This window comes from Magallana gigas, chromosome 10 (assembly GCF_963853765.1).
Source record: "Magallana gigas chromosome 10, xbMagGiga1.1, whole genome shotgun sequence".
Lineage (NCBI taxonomy): Eukaryota > Metazoa > Mollusca > Bivalvia > Ostreida > Ostreidae > Magallana > Magallana gigas.
In genome coordinates, this window is record NC_088862.1 from 5,868,700 (window position 1) to 5,892,585 (window position 23,886).

The 23,886-nt window shown below is 31.3% G+C and overlaps 1 protein-coding gene across 8 annotated transcripts; it reads right to left on the reverse strand.

Moving 5' to 3' along the window:
* Positions 1 to 1,547: 1,547 nt before the first annotated feature.
* Positions 1,548 to 21,229, reverse strand: LOC105342234 (uncharacterized protein C10orf67, mitochondrial). Of its 8 annotated transcripts, none has more exons than XM_066073172.1 (22): positions 21,099 to 21,229; positions 19,791 to 19,911; positions 19,311 to 19,402; positions 18,878 to 18,929; positions 18,644 to 18,718; positions 18,092 to 18,268; positions 17,373 to 17,432; positions 15,584 to 15,673; positions 14,403 to 14,547; positions 13,665 to 13,723; positions 11,672 to 11,737; positions 10,282 to 10,293; positions 7,691 to 7,756; positions 6,997 to 7,104; positions 6,484 to 6,513; positions 5,308 to 5,399; positions 4,598 to 4,663; positions 3,616 to 3,703; positions 3,292 to 3,354; positions 2,855 to 3,005; positions 2,586 to 2,655; positions 1,548 to 2,222 (listed from the first exon to the last, which is right to left on the reverse strand). In XM_066073172.1, the coding sequence occupies exons 1-22, from the start codon at positions 21,215 to 21,217 to the stop codon at positions 2,111 to 2,113; spliced, it is 1,914 nt and encodes a 637-aa protein (XP_065929244.1). In that variant the 5' UTR covers positions 21,218 to 21,229; the 3' UTR covers positions 1,548 to 2,110. The 8 variants fall into 8 exon arrangements, with proteins under 8 accessions (XP_065929244.1, XP_065929240.1, XP_065929241.1 ...); XM_066073168.1 differs by lacking the exon at positions 15,584 to 15,673 and adding an exon at positions 16,611 to 16,748; XM_066073169.1 differs by lacking the exons at positions 15,584 to 15,673; positions 21,099 to 21,229 and adding exons at positions 16,611 to 16,748; positions 20,663 to 20,812.
* Between the last annotated feature and the right edge of the window lie 2,657 nt (positions 21,230 to 23,886).

The window sequence follows — 23,886 nt, forward strand, 5'->3', positions numbered from 1 at the left end:
GGTCTATGATCCCTTTGAATAATCAATAAAATACGTTCAAAACTAACTAAAGAAAAACAATTTTACTCGTATTACCTCACTTTCGTCTCAATTTGTTTTACATACAAGGCACTTCCAAAAAAAATAGGGGGGGGGGGGAGGGGGGTACTCCATGATAATACATTTTTTCTTAATTTATAGAAAAATGTTCGCTGCAAGAAAAAGAGGGGGGGGGGGTTTAAGTCCCCCTACTCCCCTCCCCTTTCCGATGCTACTCGCCTTCCTTCTAATCCAAATAATGCAGGACATCTTAAATGAAGTGTGTTCTTATTAAAAGAATAAGAAATCATTCTCTTAGGATGGGGTGTCTGATCAAATACGGCCGGGGGTGGTCAAATTCAATAAAGCTCGATATATTTGGTCACGCCTAGGTACAGTATTTAACTACCTCATTTTATTCATCGAATGGTTGCTTATTACTTATATTTAATATAGTTGTCACCATTTGTTCAATTTTTACGTTAATTTCATTTCGTATAATTATGCAAACCCCGCTTGCGCCTTACAATACGTCGTTTGCGTCATAAATGAACTGTATTGGACTATAATAACATGTACACATAACGATTCGTATTGTTTTCACAAAGACACTGAAAAATGTAAATATTAATTTATAACGACAAACTTTATATCCCCCCCCCCCCCCAACATTTAAGAAAATGTACACGTATGTCTAAATGGCGGTATTGATTTTCCCATATCAAACCTTGATTCTCTCAGAAAACGAAGTAACATTTACATATGTATAATCTGATACTTTTTGAAAAATTGATAAATCAAAAAATAAATACTTTGAACAAAACCGTTTAAAAGCATTTTAAGTGCTTGCTTGACAATTAGTAATATGCGTATCAAGTTTCAAATAAACAGTCTTTCAGAACAGTTAATTAAACATGGAAAAATGATACAATTTATCTTCAAATTTCTTCACTATTTGTTCCAATATGTATAGAAACCAACGCACTCTTCCTGTTATGGGTTTTATAACAAACGTACGTATGCATTTCCCGCACTTATTCCTGTACCCTTTATTTTACCTTTGGGATCCAGCCCAGACTTAAAACAGAACTTTTAAAGATGTAAACTGTCCAATTACTGGCTCTTTGGTCTGTCAATTAACTGGTTCCCTGTCAGACAATAGCGCCGAATGTTCTCGTTGGGACTTTTTATCACCAAGTTTCGCTCGTTAATACATGTGGTTTGAAAGTTGAAAGGAGTTCTTTGTGCCATGGGTTAATCACTGAGAGAGAGAGAGAGAGAGAGAGAGAGAGAGAGAGGTGTCATTCATTGTCAATTTATTTAAAAAATGAATTTAAGTGCAGACATTAGCTTTTCCTTATCATAAGAACAAACATATATTTACGTCAAAAAGCTTGCTTTAAGTCTATTTTTGAGGTTAACTGCAATCCTTTTTTAAGCAAACATCCTTTTCTAAACAAACATTGGCCTTAAATGATTAAGTTTCCCTTTGACCATGACCTTGTAAAAATACAAAGCAGACACCAATGTCATATATATCACAGTTTATTACAGGACACATTGTTGTTGAGTGTATTAAGAAATATCACAGTACATTAACCACACAGCAGTTTGTATAAAACATGGAAGTAAAAAGTCTCAAATCCAAAATAATGCAATAAACATAAATAACCATCAAGTAGTATTCAGCAGCACATATCACTTCTCTATCAAAAAAATTGTTTATTTTTACTAAGAAATATACATTTTAATATCTTGAATATTCAATCACATCCAATCCTTTAAATTAGACTGTTTCTCTACCCCCACCCCCCCAAAAAAAAAAAAATATCTGAAAAATGCAGATATATTTTACAACACACAGTACCACACATTCTGCATTCATACCAAACAATCTCTTGTTCAAAATAACCACTCATTCAAATTGTTCTTCTTACATTCAATACATCCTTAATTATAAATGTTTCAGCCAGTATTCATCTTTCTGCACATAAGGGTCAAAGGTCAAATCACTCTAAGATTATCCATTAACAACATTCCTTAGAGGTGGCAAGTGGAACAAAAAGGTAGGTTCTCTTCGTAACGTCTCTTTCTATTGGCTGACTACTGTTGGTGTATGGCCTGCCTGGGACTGGGAGTAGTATTGCCCTTCCTCTCCTTTCATCTGTTTGTCAGTCTGTCTATCTTCTTGGCTGTCTCTCCGTCTGTCAATCAAAACCAAACACTAATAAGAACCAGTTAAACATAAAAAATGCACTCAAGATTCTAAAGGAACGTCTTAACAGTGACTTTGTTTTCCTACTTTGAAAATCTTTTTATGCAAAGCACTTCTCTTCAATATAACAATTTAAAAGAACAAACATCTGGACAAGTAACTAAATTTTTTGTCTATAACACATAATGAAATCTTATTTGATCCTTTTTAGCGATAAAACGTTTTGTTGCCAGAAAATAACTTTAATTTATGCCCTAAAGTTATATACATGTAGTTACTTAAGTCAAGAATGAAATAAAGTTGTACTATGAGGATTGAATCTAAAGTACAATTTGACCCTAAAGTTACTGACCGTGAGGGGGGAGGGGGAATGTGGTCCACATCTTCAGGCATCTGTTCTCCATCAGACATTACTTGGTTTTCTACATTATACAGAATAAAAAACATCAGGTCAGTTTTTAAAAGTTAAAACAAAGGGAGAGAAAATCAGCCATTTGGTGAATGCATTGTGTCACAGAGAGAAAAGTTGATCAGGAAACAGTTTGTTACCAGATTGTCACCTTGGAGTGATCCAGAAAAAAAAAATCAGAATGAGGAAAGTGGGGAGGGGGTGTCACTTACCATCGACAGACAACATGGCAGTGCCCCGCCCACTGGGGGCGGATACAGTGTAGGAGATATAGTCCTTGTCAAACACTCCCATCCCCCCAGCAGAGGTATTCACATTCATGGCTGGGGTAGTGTTGGGTGGGGGCTTCTTTGGAATATCAGGCTTAAAGTAAAAAAGAAAACATGAATATTGGTTTTACATCTTCAAAATTCAAATCATTGCAGCAACAACGTTATTATGAAATATTTTCTGGCTTTTAAGAAACTGGATATATACCACATGCATAGGTTTTAGATAAGTTTACTGACAATATCTGTAGCTAATAAAGGGTATTTGCAAGACACAAAGAACAGAGTCTCCTGTCTTTAATTGATAGCAACACTTTGATTTGATATTTTTCTATACATTATTAATGAAGATCATAAAGTGTTATAGACAGTATACATACAATAACTGGTTTCCTGGGGTAAGACTGCTGTTTCTGTGGAACAATTCCTACTGGGGTGTCCACCTTAAATTATCAAAAAATTTTTTTAAGAAACTCTGCCAATCACATGTATGAGGAGAAAAAGTGTTAAATCTGTGAAAATCTCATATTAAATAAACATATGCCATATTTATGGTATTTTTTTGCTACTTATATTGCCATTATTTTCATTTTGCAAAAAATTAAACTCATAAGGTTGCAGTACAGATTTTTCTCTCAGTCAAAATCATTGACGAATCCTTGTAGATATGATTGTTCATGCATCATTGACTCTCAAACACTTACGGCGTAACTAACTGCCGCGTGATGCAGTGCAGCAGCTTGCCTCTGTAGAGTCTGTCTGATATAGCTCTCGTCCTTCAGGGCATGCAAACTAAAAGAAAAAAGACCTCTCTCAATCACTCAAAATTTTGCATCAATAAAAACAAACCAGTACTACTCAAAACATTGCATCGATGGCATGGTAATTTGCATGCCTGATAAACGAGACAAACAGAGCAGAAATCAAATCTGTAATCAGTCAAAAACACAAAGCTCTCCCAACAATAGCTAATAATGTCCCCAGCGCATTGTAAAAATTCAAATACAGGCATCCACAAGAATAAAAATTTGTAGTGTGATTACATGCTTTGACAATGATTCATGTATTAATGAAATCGCAAGCTTTTGAAGTGATGCCTCTTTCCTGGTTTGAGCACTTTATCTAATAGAAATACAATATTTGAATGTGCAGTTCCCGATTTGTTTTCGTTATCGGAAATGTGTGAGCCAAAATGATTGGTTGCAAATCACAACAAAACATTGAGGACTTGCTAGCTAGCTGCATTATATTATGAAAACATCAAATCTACCTTTCCTTCAAATTAAAACTGGGAAACAAGGTGGGCTTTAATGGATACTAGTAGCTGATAAAACAACGATTACTTTAAATTAAAAACATGAGTTTTTTTCATATAAGTAAACAACAATTTTTCAGGTTGTGGATCAAGGTCATCTAATATCTATTTCTTCTAATTCAACATAAGCATTTGTTTATTATAATATGTTATGGTAATAAGAACATCATTGATTAGAAAATGTGACCTTAATATCCAAGATCAAGGTCATGAAGAGATTATGCATATCTCTGTTGTAATAAATTGTAAATATCAAACATCTGTTGTAATATCGTAAAATCATATATCTGTTGTAATATTGTAAAAAAAAAAATGCCTTTGTGTAATATTGTTAAAACCAGGCCCCTGTTGAAATATTGTAAAAATTATACCTCTGTTGTAATATTGCAAACTTCTTTTCCCAGGTACGATGGATTCTTTCAATTTCTTTCTTTAATCTTAAAGAAAAGAAAAACAGCCAAACATAAAAAATCTGCACAGAATCAAATACAGTAGTACATGATTATGATTATTATTGATTTAAAATTACTGTAATCTTTTTTGGATCTTCTTTTATAACTCTGATTGCAACGGGATACATGCAATATTTTAGTTTATCACAGATTATATACTGTAAATTTCTAATTAAACGAGAAGAATAAATATCCACGTAAAATCACGAGAAGCACATCTCGTGAATTTTAAAATCTCACTTTTATTTTTCTGAAATACGTAAACTAAATGAATCTATGATAAAAATTAAGCAATCGCGATTTAATGTTCTTGCAATTTGATGGAAAATGGTTGAATCGCGGAATTAGGTACCGGGTACTCACATAAAATAAGGAATCTGTAGTACCAGTTACAAGCAATACTTTTATTACACTTATTTACAAGCAACAATTTTATTACAATAGGTTACATGGAATACTTTTAGTTTATTAAAATAAGATACATAGAATACTTTTGATTACAATGTGTAAGATGCAATGCTTTTGATTACAATGGGATACATGCTATATTTACTTTAATTGCCAGGAGTTAAAATATAAAATACTTTTATTACAATAGGTTGCATGCAATACTTTTATTACACTATTACCTTAGAATTTCATCCTTTAGCTTTTGTTCCACCTTTCTATATTTTTCCACATCCACTTCTTCCTGAGTTTTTGTGTTGTTCTTTTTCCTTTCCTAGAGAAACATGCTCTTATACAGTATCTGTGACATTTTGTAATGAGTCATGCTATATACTTACAAGTGAATAGACTCATATATATACCTAAATTTTGATTTAGATTTCTCTCAAGACCCAATTAATAATAACAATAATATGATGTTCAAATTCAATTAACAAACAGATATTTTAGTTGTTTAATTTTCCTTCCTAGAAATAAAAATATAAAAATATATTAAAAATAAAATAAAAAATACTGTATAAAATACAGTATGTCACATAACTGATCCAGCAACTGATTCTATGGTTCACTCTAGTTGATTCCTAAGCTTACGATACATTCTTCATTATCTAATGGATCTCAAATATTTTTTTAAGGTTTTGGAGAAACTCAATATTTCATTTAGCAATATCATTCCTTAATCCTATTTTGAAGAATGACTTGCAACTTATCAAACACTTTTAAGGATTTCATTCCATTAGCTAATTTATACAAACAAATCACCAAATTGATTGAAAATAAAATCCACTCAAGATAGAAATGAATACTAAAGAAAGAAAAGGACAGTTATGCTCTACTTTCCTCATACTGACGCCAGATAAAGAAAACAGAAGAAAATGAAAACAAGCACACTATTTTTCATATAAACATTAATGAAGATAAATGAAGATATTTTGATGTTGTTTTCATTCTTAGTGATTTCCTTCAATAACCATCAACTTTTTATTTTAAAGTTATCTTGATTGCCAGATTGGGAGAAACGGAAATTAAATAATAACAGCTACAGTCAAATTAAAACAAGATTTGAACCTTGTGGAATGAAAGATCAAGATTTCCAGCTAGAAAGTGTGCTCTATTGGTGCATGAGGTTGTACAATTGATAGTTTTCAAAATCAATTATGAGGTACTGAAGTTTGATATCATTTTTTTTGGCCAAAATTTATATAAAAATCTAAAAGAATTAGTTATGAATAGATAAGTTTTTTGTGTTTGTGCACATGATTGATTGGTGTAATGAATCCATTTACTGAATTTCATTCAAGATACAGACTAGTCCTTTACCACTGCATAACAAGACATACCACCTAAAACTGACTCACACTTTTGTGATACTGTGTAAAGCTTGGGGCCTGAATATTACAACAAAAACATCAATTGTGACATCAATTTCAATGAAGCATACAACATGTTGGTTTGAGTGGCAAACTAGTTATGGTGCCATGACCAGGATCCTTGAACCATGAATATGGTTTCAATCCCGCTAAAAAGGATATTTCTTCAATTAAAAATCATGAATACAATTAATATTTTGATATGATCTTTACAAGAGATAAGCCAGTCCTCTCTCCATGTAATACTAAAGTAGATTATCCTAATCCCTTCATTTGACAGAAGATGAACCCCTTTAAAGCAGATGAGCCCATTTCCTCTATTTTCATGATAGATACACCCCCTCTCCAAATTTACGGAAGATAAGCCCCCTCCCTCCATTGTATAATATAGTGTAGATGATCTTCCCTCTTTTAATATAAGGTGAATAAAACCCTCATTACAGTTTAAGGTACGTGAGCCCCCCCATCTTTACAGTTTATGGTACATGAGCCTCTCTTTACCTGCATCAACTCCTGCTCCAGTAATTTCTTCTGGTCCATCAACAGCTTCAGCTTGCTGCTCTCTGCCTCCTTCAGAGATTTTGCCTCCTCATGCTTAGCATTCTCTGCCTTAATACAGAATGTAAATAATTAATTAACTGATAGGCATAAATTATTGTAGTATAAGTTTAATAAGGTCTAAGCAAGTACATACTTTATAGACATAGAAAAGTGAAAGAAAATGTACAAGAATTGCATGTATATGGCTGTATTATATGTTGAACATAACACGTTTTTACACTATACAAATTCAAAATCAAAATGATAATTCAGCAATTTTTAAAAGAATTAACAATATTATAAGAAATAAACAAGATAACCACAATATTATATTTTCTTTCACAATGCAAAATTTACATACACAGTAGATTCCTTATTTTACATGAGTACTTAATTCCAATATTCCACTATTTTGCATCAAAACACGAGAATATAAAATAGCGAACACCGAAGTTTTGACATAGTTTCATTAAGTTTACATCTATTTTAAATTAATAAAATAAAACCGAGATTTTAAAATCCGCAAGATGTACCTTTCGCAATTTTACATGGATAATATTAGGAATCTACAGTACTGTAAAATCTTGCTTCACAAGTTGATGTTCAATATTTCCTTATTAATAGATATATAAGTATATTGTATTTTATTAATTACCTCTTCCTTAGCTCTCCTGATCTGTTCCTCCATCATTCTCTGCATCTCCTGCTTCTGTTTGGCTAACTATATAAAATAATTGAGAAATAAAACTTCTAAACATGTTTATTGCAACAGTTAATAAAAATATATTAAGAAATTTTAGTTAAGTTCTATGACAGAGAAAAAAATTACCTATTAATATTATCAAAAATTTAACTTTTAGATATATTTAGCTCAAATTCTTAGGTAGATAAGTTCTTCAATTTTCAAAATCATACAAATGTATTTCAAAAATGTATATTTTAATTATCTAATAATACATAGGAATGCCTTTGTTTAATTTAGTGTCAAATTTAATTTTCATAAAATTAATACACTTCATCAGACAGTTGCAAACTCTCACTGAATGTCATGCATGCATGCATTCAAGTACACCCAAGACACATGAGGGAAAGCTACATATATATATACAGTACAGTCACCTTATTAGTTATAAAGTTAGCTTTAATAAAGTGAAATTGCATTATCAAATGTCTGTAGTAGGGATGGAAATTCTTTCTTTTTGAAAGAGGGGAAAGATACCTCAAATTTCCTATTTTTATTGTGTTCTTTGAACATTTAAAGGAGATGAATAACTGTAGATTCCTTATTTTACGCGAGTACTTAATTCCGCGATTCAACGATTTTCCATCAAATCGCGAGAACATAAAATCGCTAATGCCGAAATTTTATCATAGTTTCATGTAGTTTACAGGTGTCCGAAAATTAAAAGCGAGATTTTAGAATTTGCGAGACGGGCTTCTCACGATTTTACGCGGATATTAATTCCTCGCGTTTAATTAGGAATTTACAGTATTGCTTCATGCAGGGTTGCTGCACATAAAAAAAATTGTGGTTTGAAACTCAAGCTTTTTGGGAATAAAAAATATGTGTTCAAAGAGACATAATGCAGTGTACAGTGTATTGGAATCAAGCATTGGTTAGTAACCTGGATATAAAATGCTTTATCATAAAGTCATTTTTTATTTGGGGGGGGGGGGGGGGCAATCTTGACTATAAAATCAAAATATCCCACTTTTTAATCTTAGTTTTCCATTATCTATGAAATGAATTTTAAATGTAGAATTGAATTCTGTTGATTGTGCTTTTTTCATACGAGCATGTATTTAATGTAATTGTAATTTGATCATCTCGTGTTGAGTTTTAATTCAAATTTTTGTAAGCTTGAAACATGATTGCCTTTGCATGGTGAAAAAAAAAATCACCATAAAAACTAATTTACCACATTATAATAAATTCCAATTCTTACCTTTTATTTTTACTTCAAATGTGAAAGATATTTGATACCCATTTATATTTCCCCAAACAAGTTTTCATCATTTTACGTTTTGAATAAAAATGTAGGTGTTTGAAATAGGTGTCAGGTATTAATTCAATTTAGTTTCCAGTTAATATGATGAAAATGAAGCCATTCCATGCACATATGATTAAATTCATGTTGATTGTTAACCATGAGTTTCTTGGATAGATTGAAAGGAAGGTGTGAAATTTGAGCAGACATTGTTATTAATTTTTTCTTAATATAGGAACATCTAATTAAATGACAAGTGTTAGTTGTACATAATTTGGATATATATGGCAAATGAAGAGGTGTGCAAAACTTACATCCGAGTTCTGTAAGGAATAATAATGAACAAATTAAATATATGATAAAACACAGGTATCAAAGCCATAATGAAAACATAGCAATATATAGAATACTCATTTCTAATGAAATGCTACAAAAACAAGAGAAATCTTGTGAACATCCATAACTCAAATAAACTACAAAACATTTCATTTTCTCTTAAAAAACTTATTACTAATAAGAAATTTCACCGAAGATTGTTCTTTTGATTATCTGGATATTTATTGCACTGCAAATATTATCATATTTACATGTACCATAAATCAAAATGGAAATTAATCTAATAAAAATTTCAGGCATGAAAAGTATTTTGTAAAAACTTTTTTTTATCACCAAATTAATTGTGCAACTTGATAAAATAATGCTCATTTTTATAATGTAATATTGGACAAAGAAATGATCCATAAATTGAAAATGTTTAGAAATAGATAATGAAGGCTTTGGGTTCCATTCATTATAATTTCTGATTATTAATAATAATATATTTAATATTAAGACAATCTGTGATTAAAGTATCACTCCTAACAGTGCATGTTATCCTTTTGGGTGTGTAAAAATATATTAATCCGACAATCTTCTGTAAATGTTATAATATCTGAACTTGAATTTTTTATTCAAAATTTGGTTAAAACTACTAGCACAAATTTTATTTTAAAATTCATCTAGCATGGATTTTCTTGATCACAATGATATGGAAGCTCAATAAAAACATAAAGTCTGGCTAAATGCACTCTTAATCAATCTATGTACACAAACAAAAGATCTACATGTAGTCATAATTTTAAAAAAATATTAAATGCATGCACAAAAATTGGTAATAACTATGGGAGGATTTTCAAGTATAAGTACTTGTAATAAATCAATTGACACACAACTGATTGTTAATAGTTATAAACTACAATCTTAAGGTTGTGTATATTACCAGAGCTTCTGCCTGAAAAAAAATGAAATAATCAAGAAATTTAATTTGTGAGTAAACTCATGACGGATGTTGAAAGAATTATATCATGCAGAATAGATCGAGAGACAGGTATAAGGGAGATAACTAATCTAACTAAAAAATCTATCTAAGAATATATAATCTGGTAATGATGAAAAGCAAGTATCTAATTTGTGAAATTATCAAAGGCAGCTTTAATAATTATTGTAGATTGAAAGATTTTAGGAAAATGGTTACAGTATGCTTTTTCAATCATAATTTGGAGAGAAAGTGATACTGATTTGTTATAAAAATATAGAAAATATTAAAGTTGTTTAAATTTGCAGGTGTGAAACTGAATGGTCAAAATCATGTGACAATTGCTATGACAAACCATGTGACTCTGTTTGCATATGTTAAATTGAAGGATTGTTGAATAAAAATCCATACCATTTGGGAAGTGAGGTGATAGAATTTAAGTAAAAGTAATTCTCTTTCCTTAAAAATAATTTTCTAAAAAACAATATTTTTTACTTATATAATTCTGTATATTTATAGAAATTACAATATCTAAATCATACTATAAATCAAATCATTTGCAAGTACTGGGTAGAAGAATGAAGATACATTGTTTATTACATTCAAACAGTTCTGCATGTGTTCATATTGTCATTTTTTGTAACACATCAAAGGACTAAAAGTACTGAATGCCCACATTGTTAACAAAAAAAAAATATATTTAAAACAGAGATCATCAAAAAATTGTTAAAAATCTGACACAATTTTTAAATTGTTTGAAGAAGTTTGCAGCATATAAGTGGAATTTTTGTTAGGAGATGCATATAAAAGTTAGGTTACAGAAAGGATTGAGGGAAATATGCAATATGACAATTTTTTTTATATATAATTATAGCTGGAATAATGTGAATAAAAAAAGAAAGGGGGAAAAATAATGGGTTTACCTCAAGAGCCATCTAAAATATGTTCATTTAGAAAATGTAATATACCTTTGTTAACAATAATAGTCAATTGTTTGAAAAAAAATATTCAAGGTACAACAAATGCCTAAAAACAAGGAAAAAATTAATGAAAACATGCACACTTGTTTTCATTGATTATCATGCTATGAGTATACAGAAAATATGAAAAGGCAGATTGCATGTTATCTACTTAAAAGTGCATATATCATTCTTTCTTCACAAGTAAAATAATGATTCCACATAACATTCCATAGAACAAATGAATGACAATATAAGCATTTACTCTGTCTGTTTTACAAAAACAAGTCTCATAATTATAATTATGAGGAGAAAATAACTCAAAATGAATCTATACCGTAACTGAAATTTTCAGACTACAAAATGGAACAACTAAAAATGATCAGTTATCTTACCTGATTCTTGGAGGACTGTTTTTCTTTCTCTGCCAATTTCTTTGTTTCATCAGCTTCATACTTCAGCTAGAAACAATAAGAAACTGATTAATGGTAAACATATTTTTCTGTGTACACTTTTGATACTTCAATCATTCATCTATTAAAGGATGAATATTAAAAATCAACCCTTTATCAATAAATCATCATAGACTGTGCAATTGACTTCCTATGTAACTTAATTCATTTCAGATGTTCTAATTCTAGCAATTTTACAATCAGTATTGCTGACTTCATCATGCATTAAATACATGTAGGAATTATGGAAAGAAGAAGGTTCAGTTTCTTTTAATATTTGCCCTAAAATTCAAAAGTGGTTTAAATCTCATGAAAATGCACATAATTATGCTATCTTGAACACGTGTGTATATAAAATACCAAGTTATACACTTTTATCTTGTTTCAAAAAATAAATTATGACTTCAACATTTTGGCAAATTTCTAAGATTTAGTCAAAAATGATGAAAAAAGGCACATTTTCTCATAGTTTTTTGAAGAGGAAAATGTGTCCGCAGCCGTTGCCCACAACAACATTAATACCGAGCACAGTGCGAGGCGGGCAAAGCCCGCCTCGCGAAGCGAGGATTAATGGTAACACGCATATATAAAAAAATCAGTGAAAAGTGAAAGTTGAATCAGGGGTACTTAGGCCAAAAAAAAATTCTTCCAGCCCTGGGCGCCGCCATATTGGCAGCCATTTTGTTTTTAAAAAGTTAGTTCGATCATTGATTGATCGGTACTTATCGATGTTTGTTGCCCCTAAACTCGATTAAATAAGTTCCATTGTTTCAATAGAAGGTAATTCGAATTAAAAGAAATTAAAAGGGAAACCAGATAATTTTCAATAGTGCTTTAATCAAGAAACACGACTTGTTCTATGTATGTCTTATCAAATTATCAGATGGAAAATAAAATATTAAGGTCAATTAACTGATCTTTTAGATACCGAATAAAGTATTTAATTTTATTACAGCGGCATTCATATGAATTAAATTGATGAACAATGAAAGAAGAAATAAAATAAAAGTTCGGAATAACGTAACTCTCTTCGGCTATTTCCAAAGACAAAACTTGAACGTTTTACGTCTAAAATATGACGTCATAATGTAGACTGAGCACGCAACGTTTAGTTAAACTTCGGCTAATGATTTGAATAGGCAAACAGGCAGATCCTGTGTGCGTTTCAAATAAATTTTATTCTACAAAAATCAAACTGCACTGTGTTAAATCTGCGCTTGGTCTAACGGTCACACCGTTTACATATTATATTTTATGTGTCATAACATGATAAAGTTATAATGTGAGTTTCATCGTGGGCGACGGCTGAGGACATAGTTTTTTATTTAAAAAACTCCGGAGGAAATTGTGTCTTCTGCTCTGGGAAATGCACTGTTTGTGACGTCACAATTACCCTTGAGAACGTCTAATCAGGTAACTATTTATAGATTCATAGTTTATGAATATTTGTGTGTAGATAAATGGTACATTTCCATTTTTGTGATATTTTTAAAAATTACTCTAAAACAGGGCAAAACAGGGCAAAATATGACTGAAACTGTACCTATAGTTCTTTCTAATCTCTGTTTCCAATTACTTTTTTCCCTGTCTATATTTCTATACATCAACATACATTTTTTGCTCATTTTTGACATGCATGCAAGGTTATAGGAATGCAAAATGTATGGTACTGTAGTGATACATATATTACTTTTAAGGCACAGACATGCATTTTTTTTTTATACATATATGTAGACCAACACATTAAATAACAGTGCTTATATTGTTGAAAATGAAATTTTACATAAAATACAAAAATGTACATAACATATTATCATGTTGCCTAGGAATAAAATATCTACGTACAACTTTCCTATTAATTATGATAACTAAAATATATCTTAAATTCCATGATCTCCATAGCTAGATATTTTTTTTTTTCATCTCCATGTCATACCTGTTCCACCATGATTTTCTCTTTTTCCAGATTATTATTCAAATCGTTAATCTGCTCCGCTGAAAAAGTCAACAAATTGCCATGTCTAATTATTTTTGTTATGCAATCAATGAATTTCATGACCTCAGATTCAAATATGGCATGTTCATCAAACAATCTGCATCCTGGGAATGATTATGTTGCATAGCAAGCTACTACACAGTAAACAATTTTATTTCAGAATATAAAGAAATGACTTCAAAATTCAAACTTAACCACAGGGTTCACAAGGTATGAAGAGTTTAAAAACTTTGATAGAAAAACATAATTAAAAACTTTGATAGAAAAACACAAATAATATTTCAACATCCTCCACCCACAATCATTTCACAAATTCTAATTACATTAAAGGATGCTTAATTTTTATTTTCATATTGCCATATAATATGAAATCTAATATTCAAGGTTAATTAAGTTCTAGTAAATGCATGATTTCAGATAGCCATTTTGGTGCTAGATGCACTAAGGGGTCATATAAAGTAAACACTCCTCCTTTGAGTGATTGACTTAAGAATTTTTAGACTTAGATAGAAAAAACACAAATCATATGTCAACACCCTCCAACACTAATCATTTCACAAATTCCAATAAGAGTTATGTATGCTTAATCTTCACTTTCATACACCATTGCCATATACTATCTAGTAATCTTTAAGTAGCTTGCTCAATAAAAATTGCTTCTTTGAGTAATTGACTTACAAAGGCTGAGGTTTTCATTTTCCTTGATGTCTAGTGCCTCCTCAAGGCGATCCACGCGTCTGTGGAGGCCGTCACACTCCTCCTTCAACGCCTCAAACTCCTCATTGACCTCAGGAGATTTAGATTTCACAGACAGCTCCTCAATCTGAAAGCATGACAGATTAATGCAATTAGCTTCATGGCCTAAACTGAAAGTAAATTTATTTAAACATAAGGGAAAAAATCAAAATTAAAAAATACATTTAAGGTAAAACAATTACAGTAAAAAGATGTAAGAAAATTTAATGATGTACTTATCTTTATCATTATAATTTCATAATTACAAATACATGTACCGGGTACATATGGACCATATAAATCATTAATCTTTTCTATAAGCCATTCAGGTATATAAAACATTTATCATGATACATATTGTTGTATTTAGTATACAGATTATCCAGCTAACAATATCACTGCAAACCATGTCTACATTAAAATCATAGCAGCTGTAAATATAATGCTACATGCATGTACAACCACAAGCTTACAGTTACATAATTGAAACATATATTATTGAGACAGATATATTTTTACATACATGTATGCAAATTTTAAGCAGTTTTCACACACTTCATAAACCAGCTAGTGTATCTGAACTTTATTTTCATGCAAAAAATTAATTTTAAAGCCCTTTAAAAACTCTCCTTGGAACTTTACTGTAATTTACCTTGATTTTTTTCTGCTTGTTACTTGTAAATAAATCATCCTGTTATTGAACCGAGCATCACTTTACAAATATCAAAGTAAATTGAATCTCCAACTGCAAAGAATCATAATGGGGGTCTGTGTAACAAATTTTTCCCATGTCCATTTGTGCATACTATGGAATCATCAGAATTTGTGGTGGCTCATCTTTTTGGTTGATTTTATCGGTCTGCCTTAACCATGAATTTACATTTATTTAAATCATTAACCATAGAAGTATATGCACAAAACTATATCCTGTAAAAAATTGACAATCCACAGAAATTGCCATCCCCCCTCAAATTTTAATGATTCCAATGTTTTTATTTCAGTGTCTTTCTGATCATTATATCCCAAATACATGCTTAACTCCTCAGCCTTGAAAACGTGTTGTCATAATGACCAAAGCCTTGTGTATTGTGCTTTTTAGATTTTCAGATACCAACTCTTTTTACCACTTCTTGGAAGGGTTGAAACTGAACTGTCTGAGTTCCTTTTGATTCTAAAACTACTTGTATTTCCTCTTGTATTTCTGCATTATCATTCTGAAATTTCAATCCGAAGCAAATTCATACCATTGTACATTAAGTGCAAAAACTTGGGTCCTCTTTTTATGGGTGCAACATAGTTTGTTATTGAGAAAATTAAAGAATGATAATTTAGCAAGATACAGCATTCACAGAAAATGTTGAATTCAGTGAGTAGAATTTCTTTTAACAAAAACTCTATAGTCTGTTATATGATAGATGGTTCAAACTTGTTTTAATTAAACAATATCAATACTACATTTTTAAGAATCATAATTACTTAAAAGATCATTCAATAGACAAAGATGTCCCTCTGAATGATACCCATATTTTTTTCGTTAGGATTACCAGTTGGCCTATGAATATATTAACCTAATATGGTTTAAGGTATGTAATATCAGTTTTGTATATACTTGTAGTTGAAGTAATAGTAAGTCTACTGTACAAATTGATTGTAAAATTCCTGGTATAATATCCAAGACTTGCGAATACATGTAAAATCAAGAGTGAATTATGTCATCTACTCTGGTTGTTAAAATGTTTGTTATAAAGCTGAAGCTGCAAAAATTTTCTCTGGTTACCTACAAACAGACGTTAAAAGATAGTTAATGTCCCAAATAAGTTTTAAGCTAAAAAATTATTGACTCAGAGATACATATATAGTTCACAAGGACAGGTTTGGACATTAATAACAATTGTATTAGACAGGAATGAATCCCTTGCAAAATATACATGTGTTACACAGATATCACTCCTATAACATTGTAGTTAGACTGAGTTGAGTTCCTATTACAATTCATTTATCACACAGGAGACGGACACTTATTACAACGGTATTAGAAATGAGTCCCTAGTACAATTTACATGTGTTACACAGGTGTCACTCCTATAAAGTTGGTGTTAGACTGGGTTGAGTTCCTATTACATATACACATGTATCACACAGGTGACGTACCACGGGCGGCATCTTGGTCTGTTTTTTGGGGGGTGGTTTGGGTGAGGGTGGAGGGGATGGGGAGGGTGATTTAGCTTTTGGAGGGGGTGGGGGACGCTCTTTAGGGGGTGATGCCTCCTTTTTCTTCTTTTTCGCTTCCTGTAGTGCCAAAATTAGTAAAGTGAAAATCCACATTGAAAGTGATATTAAATTAGAAAGATAGAGTGTTAGACACTTTTTGTTGTGAATGATTTTCTTTTGGTTTTTTTTTGGATGGGGATTCAAATACCATTCAAGTTAATCTTTTTGGGTGTAAAACACTTAAAAAATAGTTGATGTTTATAACTATATATCATTCAATTTTTGTTTTCATTACCAAATTGATCAAATGTATGGAGAGAGAGAGAGAGAGAGAGGGAGAGAGAGAGAGAGAGAGAGAGAGAGAGCACACACAACAATTTGTCAATCTGAATGTTTGATGTAGGATAGTAATGAGCACAATACTGACAATTAAGTCCATGTTTACACCAGAATTAATACTTCATGCAAATTAAGTCATATCAAAAATAAAAATTATAGATATTTATGTACATAAGAGAGAGAAAAAAAATGTGCATCCACAAAATATCAATACGGTTAACATGTACCATAATCCCGAAATAAAAAATAAATTAAGGAGAAAGGTGTATTAAATTGGAGAGACTGTGTGTGATTCATTTTAAATGTTCCACATTATTAGTTGAAGAGTTGGTTTGTTAAGACACCCTGAAACCCATTCATTACCAGAGAAGGAACCGGGGACCCTGCCGTTGTGTTTGATGGTCGATCAGAGGAAATGTCCGGCTAATCAAAAATAATCAAAGCAATTCTACAGAAAAAAGCTGGCTAAGTAGCATTCTATAATAGTACAAATATCTCTATATATATAATATAAATCCAATTCATGAAGTTTTAGATAGCTGTTTTATTATGAAATTCTACTCTTTTTTGCATTGTTTACGACTAAAAAATAGTGCAGCTACCAGCTAGTATAAAAACGTTTGAGAGAAATGAAAAGTAATACATATCTTATAACAATATAAATTCAATGATTCAGAAAAACAAAATTATCTTGCTACAGATAATTTTTTCCTAAAGATTATGTTTAATTAAAGAGATTGCATCTAAAAAACAAAAAAACATAAAAACCAAAGATCTGTAAAATCAATACACTGTATTTATCAATATAAATTTCTGATTACAAATCAAGCAATCTATGTGTAGCAGCTAGGATTTCTAACAAGCATTGTTCTCCTAAATTCATGCAATCATAACAACTTTACATTCATGTATCTACTTATTGCTATTCAAATTTAAATTCTTGATAGAATGAACAAAAATATATTAATGTCGCCTATTGCCTTAATCTATTAAAAATATGAAAAATTCTTTAACTCAAAATGAAAAAAAAATCTAAAAAATTTTAATTGCAAAGTAACAAACGCAATTTGATACAAACTTACACTTTCGACTTCACTGTTGCGCCGTTGTTGGAACTGAGCCAGCTGCATTTTGAGCATCTGTATGACGGTCTCGTTCCTCTGTATGGTGGCCTGCATCTCCTTGTATTTCTCATCGTGCTTACCCTGCCCTTCCTCCTGTTTCCGTTTCTCTTTCTTTATCTTGGATTCTAAGTTTTTCTGTGTTCAATATCAAATAGGGTTCAGTTGAAAATAAGTTTGAAAAAATAAAAATCAACAAAAATTAAAAATACAGCAAAATACATGTGCATGTATACCCTGGGTTGAAATGTGTAATTTGTCATGAGGATACCAATTGATCTATATAAAATATTCTAGGACAAATTGGACCATTTTTTTCATATATATTGAATAAATGAATAAAAAAATAATTATCTTCTGTTTGATTTTTGACTGATGAGGAACACTTCAATCAAGCCTGCAGATAATTCAAAGAGTTTAATTACTAATACATGTACTGATGAACTGGGAATTTAATAAAATCTTCATGAAGGTGGGTTTGGGGAGTGGGTGGGGGCAGACAGTAGGACCTACATTGTATAGTACAGCCACCCTGGCGATAGCATCAGATAGCTGCTGTCTGAAGGCTCTCCTTACTGTGGTCACTCTCTGAAAAAGAAGGTAAACAAAGTCAACATTAATAAAAATGTCGTGATAGTGGTGTTTTCAAAATCAGAATACCAGTGCATTAGATTACTGTATGTCAATGAAACAGTGTTCCTCCTCTCTTCACCTACATCATGTACATGTTCATATTTGTTTACTTACATCTTCATGGATTCTCTCAAGTTCTCTCACTTTCTCGTTTATTCTGACATATCTGTAAAAAAATATATATATATTATTAGTAAATAGTATAGTAAAATTAGAAATTCGAAGAAAAAAAAAATACAGTTTTGCTTCAATCAAAGCAAAGGGGAAATATACACACTGAATGTAAATATATATTGAATTGTTGATATTCAACAAAACACATAGACCAGGGCTAGTGTAATAGCATATTTTGGTAGAAGAACTTTGTTGTAAAACATTATATTTATATTTGAAGTATAATTTAGAAATTTTCTTGTTCAAATTGTTGGGAAAATCTGTCAAGGCAATCTTTTCTCATGGGAATGGGTTTAATGTTTGGCTCAAAATTGAAAGAAGTGATTGCCCTGGAAGTGCTATGGATGACCCTATAGTAGCTAATCAGACTTACAGCTCCAGACTTTTTTCCTGTAGCTTGGACTCGTAGTCTGCCTGCATCACATGCTTGGTCAGGTTGATATCTCGACGGAGATTGGTCACATCCTGAAACGATGAAAAAAATCATTAAATCACGAATGTACATCTAAATATTTTTTCAGGGATTACCCTCTGACCAAATATGTAGACACCAGTTGTTGAGGACATTTAATGTTGTTGAGTATACTGCATGACTGATGACGTCAGGTGGTATAATTATGAGAGGATTTGTTGTTGATGTCATATATAAATACACATGTATGAGAACACTTATTGTTGAGAGAAAGGGATGTTTGTAATTATAGGACATACAATGGTTGTTGAGGACACTAGTTGTTGAGGAGAGGTTATGCAAACAAATATTTATGAGGACACTAAATCTGGTTTTTGAGGACATTGGTTGTTGAGGACACTGGTTGTTGAGGACACTGGTTGTTGAGGATAATGGCATTACCTGTAGTAGGATCTGGAGGACCTCCGTCATTTCCTTGAGGTCGACGACCTCTGTGACCTCTGTCTGAGAACATCTGTCTAGTGTGAAGAACCCCACCTTGTGCTGGTCAGCAATGTTAGGCCTGTAAAGAGAAGGTCCATGTATCAATGTTAATGTATGGAAATGGAAATGGAAAAAAAAACATACAACTATCAATGATTACAGAGAATAAATAAATTTGATATCCATAAATACCTCTGGGTTCAATAGATATCATTTAAATGAATTTAAAAAATCCAAAGATTTTTGGTTTGAAAAACCTTTTTCATTTTTTTTTGGTTTTAAAGAAATAAAAATAGATTTCTTTTATATAGAGATCGATTTATAATCATGATAATGGTCAACTAATATTTTTTATTCATTCCAAAGTTCTCTGTACCTCTTTCAGTTTGTGATTGATCAATATCATCTGAGTACTTTCATTCTGATTGAAATATAAAATCACTTTTGACCTTTTAGGTTTGGCATAGCTACATTCTTAAACCTGAAGTGTTGAAGGGTGCCTAAATCTTTATTTTTCATACTTAAGTGACTGATAAACATTATTTTATCCCAAAAAGTGTTATAAATTTCAAGCAATTCAGCAAAAAGTCAGGACATCATGAAACAGAATTTTGCTAGCATTTCCTAGCATCATACACATCAGTTATAAACCTATTTATACAAAGTAATAAAGAGGGATTTATTGCCTGGTTCAGCACTTTATAAACACCCTTTGCTAAAAGATCATATCAGAATCAAAATGCAACAGTAACTTTAAGCAGTGTTTTTAAAAGGCAAGGCCACTATCTGACTTATAGCTCTTCTGAGAAAGATCAAATATATAAACCAACTGTGATTCGTCTGAGTCTACATCCACTGCACATTCGTCTTCATCAAAAGAACCTTTATAAATTCCTGCTTGAATCCCTAAAGTTCGATACTTAGGATGGGCTTCAATGAATCGCAACATGGCTGTGAAAGACTAGTCTTGACGTCATTGGATAGAGAGAAAAGATGCACGCATATTTTCCCAAACTAAAACTGAGGAAATTCGAACGGAGTATTCGTTTAGGCGAAAATACTCGATTTTCAAATAATAAGCAAGTAAATTGTTGGAATACCGATTATATCCTTCTTATTTCTACATTTTATTATGGAGAGAGTACATTTATATCTTTCTTATTGATCGCAAAACAATAACAAGTGCCCGTTCGAACTTCGTTTGGAGTTCAGTCTTAGATTCTCAAAGTATTACGTATATATTTAACCAAACTTCGCATTTTTTACCTGAATAAATCCACTTCATGTTCTCTTGTACCATACACATCGAGAACATGATCCTGTAATTCTGCCTCAGAACGACTAAACTCAATTCCTGGGTCGAAGCGCGATGCAACGACCGCCATTTTGTTGCTAATCAACACTTTGAAAGAGGGACAACTCAATCTACAGTATACTCAGTTTACCTGTGTGCAGGTAATATTCTTTGGAATGTAATCAATGTTTTTAAAATTTCAATTTATACACGAATTATATGATTTAGGTTAATTTTCATTTAATTTTTTTGTAAAGATATAAAAAAAAATATAGCATGAAAAAATTGTGTCTCGTCTTTTCTCGAAATTCACTATTCAAATGAATATTTTTTTAAACAGAAATTGACAATACAAAAAAAGTAAGGTCAAATTATGTGTTCATGTGCTTTTTTGAATAATGAAATTATTCAGGTAGTGGGTACATGGCATCTGTCAATGATCTCTAATTGAACCGGGTTATAATAGACCTCAACTCTATAAATAGAAAGTCAAAAAGGCCAGTGCCTAAAAGCAGATTATAGCTGACAGACGATTAAACCAGGGAACAGTTAGAGATCTGGTACCTTAGGGGTGATAGTACAAGATACCGCACACCAGTAGCCACGAATACATTAATTTTAGCCATTTATTAACTGCCTAATTTTCTGCGTGACCACTGAATATTAAAATATATATGTATGTATACACACTATAATTATACATGTACGTGCCATCTCTTCGCTAAAAATTAAATATACATGTATATCTTTTAAATATAACCATATTTTTAAAAGATGCTGGCCAGTGATACGCAGTTCCATTTATTCTTTTTAGTGTATGTCAGTTAAAAAATACCCCACACACGCTGAATGACTATTAGAGCTAAATACATACATGTACGTCATGGTCGCATGTATTGTTAATTAATCATTTTTTTAAAGACAAAACATACATATGCATGTACATGTATCGAATAATGATAGGTAATTATAAGTTTAGTTAACAGCTCTTTTGGATGAAGAAATATAACTTCTTTATAACAAAAGAGAGAGAGAGAGAGAGAGAGAGAGAGAGAGAGAGAGAGAGAGAGAGAGAGAGAGAGAGTGTGTGTGTGTGTGTGTGTGTGAATGAAAGATAAAGAAGAAATATGCTTTTATTTTCGAGTTTTAATCTTGAGTTTTCATTATTCATGACATTATAACAAGTTTTAATACTTCTTATAAATGGATTGATTAAACATAAAAACAAGAAGTACATGTACGTAATGGGAGCATGACCCCCCCCCCCCCTCCCCCATCCCCGCCCCCTCTTTGTATCTCTACTCTGTTAGAATGAATACACGTTTATAATTAATGATCCCTATTGACCCATGAACTGCCTGTTTATGGTAGAAGTTAGCCATGAGAGAATAAGGTTGGGATGGTTTACAATACTGTGACCCTTCACTTGGTTTATATAAAGGCCGTGCCAATAAAAGATTTTATTGGGCCATTTAAATACCAACATCTTAAATGTACCTTGTTTTTTTTTTTTCATTTGCTTACTTTACATTTAACAGTATTCAGCCTTTTACGTTATGTGAACTTTTTGACAGAAAAATAAACTGGGTCTGATTAAACAATGAAATACTTACAAATGTGGTTCATCCTCATGTGAAGAAAGCATATATGTAAATGTACTGCAAATCCAATTTTTCTGCAATAAATCATTTCATTTTGTTCAGTCATGTAATTGTTTTCTATGTATACTTTGTTAAGTCATGTGTATAAAATTTTAAAACCATATTTTGGCTTTGAGAAGTATCTTGATATTTTACCTGTAAAACTAAGAAAAAAATTCATTAAATTTCGTACATCAAACCATCGTTTTCCTGTAGAGACAGGCAGATGGTATAACATTCCTTTGAATGAGAGGTTATGTCTTTTGTGTAATAAAGGTCTCATTGGTGATGAATTTCATTATATTTTAGAATGTTCGGCACTAGAAGAAATAAGGAAAAAATACCTAAACACAAAATATTGGAAAAGACCAAATTTTATTTATGTTTTCTGAACTAATGACTAATTGCAATTGTAATTCGCTAAGAAAATTATGTGTATTATTTCAGATATTGTTGATGCTGTCTGCTTCTCTTAGTTGTTTTCCTATTATAAACCTTTATACCAAAATCTTACATACGTAGTGATTCTATAGTTTGTCCTTTTTTATTTATATTTTTTTCTAGTATGAAAATTTACCTGTTTGTATGTACCTCTGACGATTTGTATTTGTGTGTATTATATATATGTTCCTCTTGTACCAAATTATTTGGTTTGAACGAATAAACTGAACTTGAACTTGTTATTGAAAATCATAGTCAGTTGAAATCATGCAGAGATTCATGTACTTGTAGGGTGCTCATACGCCCAATTTCATGTAAAAGTATACTTCATGCAAAATTAGAATAGCTAAATGCTATATAACATAACGCTGATCGGTAAACCTGAAATTCTACGAGTTTGGGCTTAACGACTTTATATAGAGGACAACTCATAGTAGGTCCAGAAACTGTCCATGCAACAAAACTGGGGGACCAAAACAAGTGAATTTATATACATGTATTCTGATTAGTTACGATATTCATCAACCGCAAAAAGTTTTAACTATTATTATAATGATATATACCAGTAAACATATTTCTAGTGCTTTTGAAATAATAGTTCGGAATAATTGGATTTTTAGAATATTGCATTTTGATTATCTTTTAATAAGATCTACAGAAAATTTATGAATGCGTTGTT

Excerpts from the sequence above, each read along its gene's own strand:
- LOC105342234 (XM_066073168.1), bottom strand. The coding sequence starts at position 21,217 with ATGGCGGTCGTTGCATCGCGCTTCGACCCAGGAATTGAGTTTAGTCGT. Across the intron at positions 13,724-14,402 it reads AAATGAAAACCTCAGCCTTT|CGGAGCAGATTAACGATTTG; the intron begins GTAAGTCAATTA and ends TGACTTTTTCAG. Across the intron at positions 7,105-7,690 it reads TCAGGAGAGCTAAGGAAGAG|GCAGAGAATGCTAAGCATGA; the intron begins GTAATTAATAAA and ends TTCTGTATTAAG.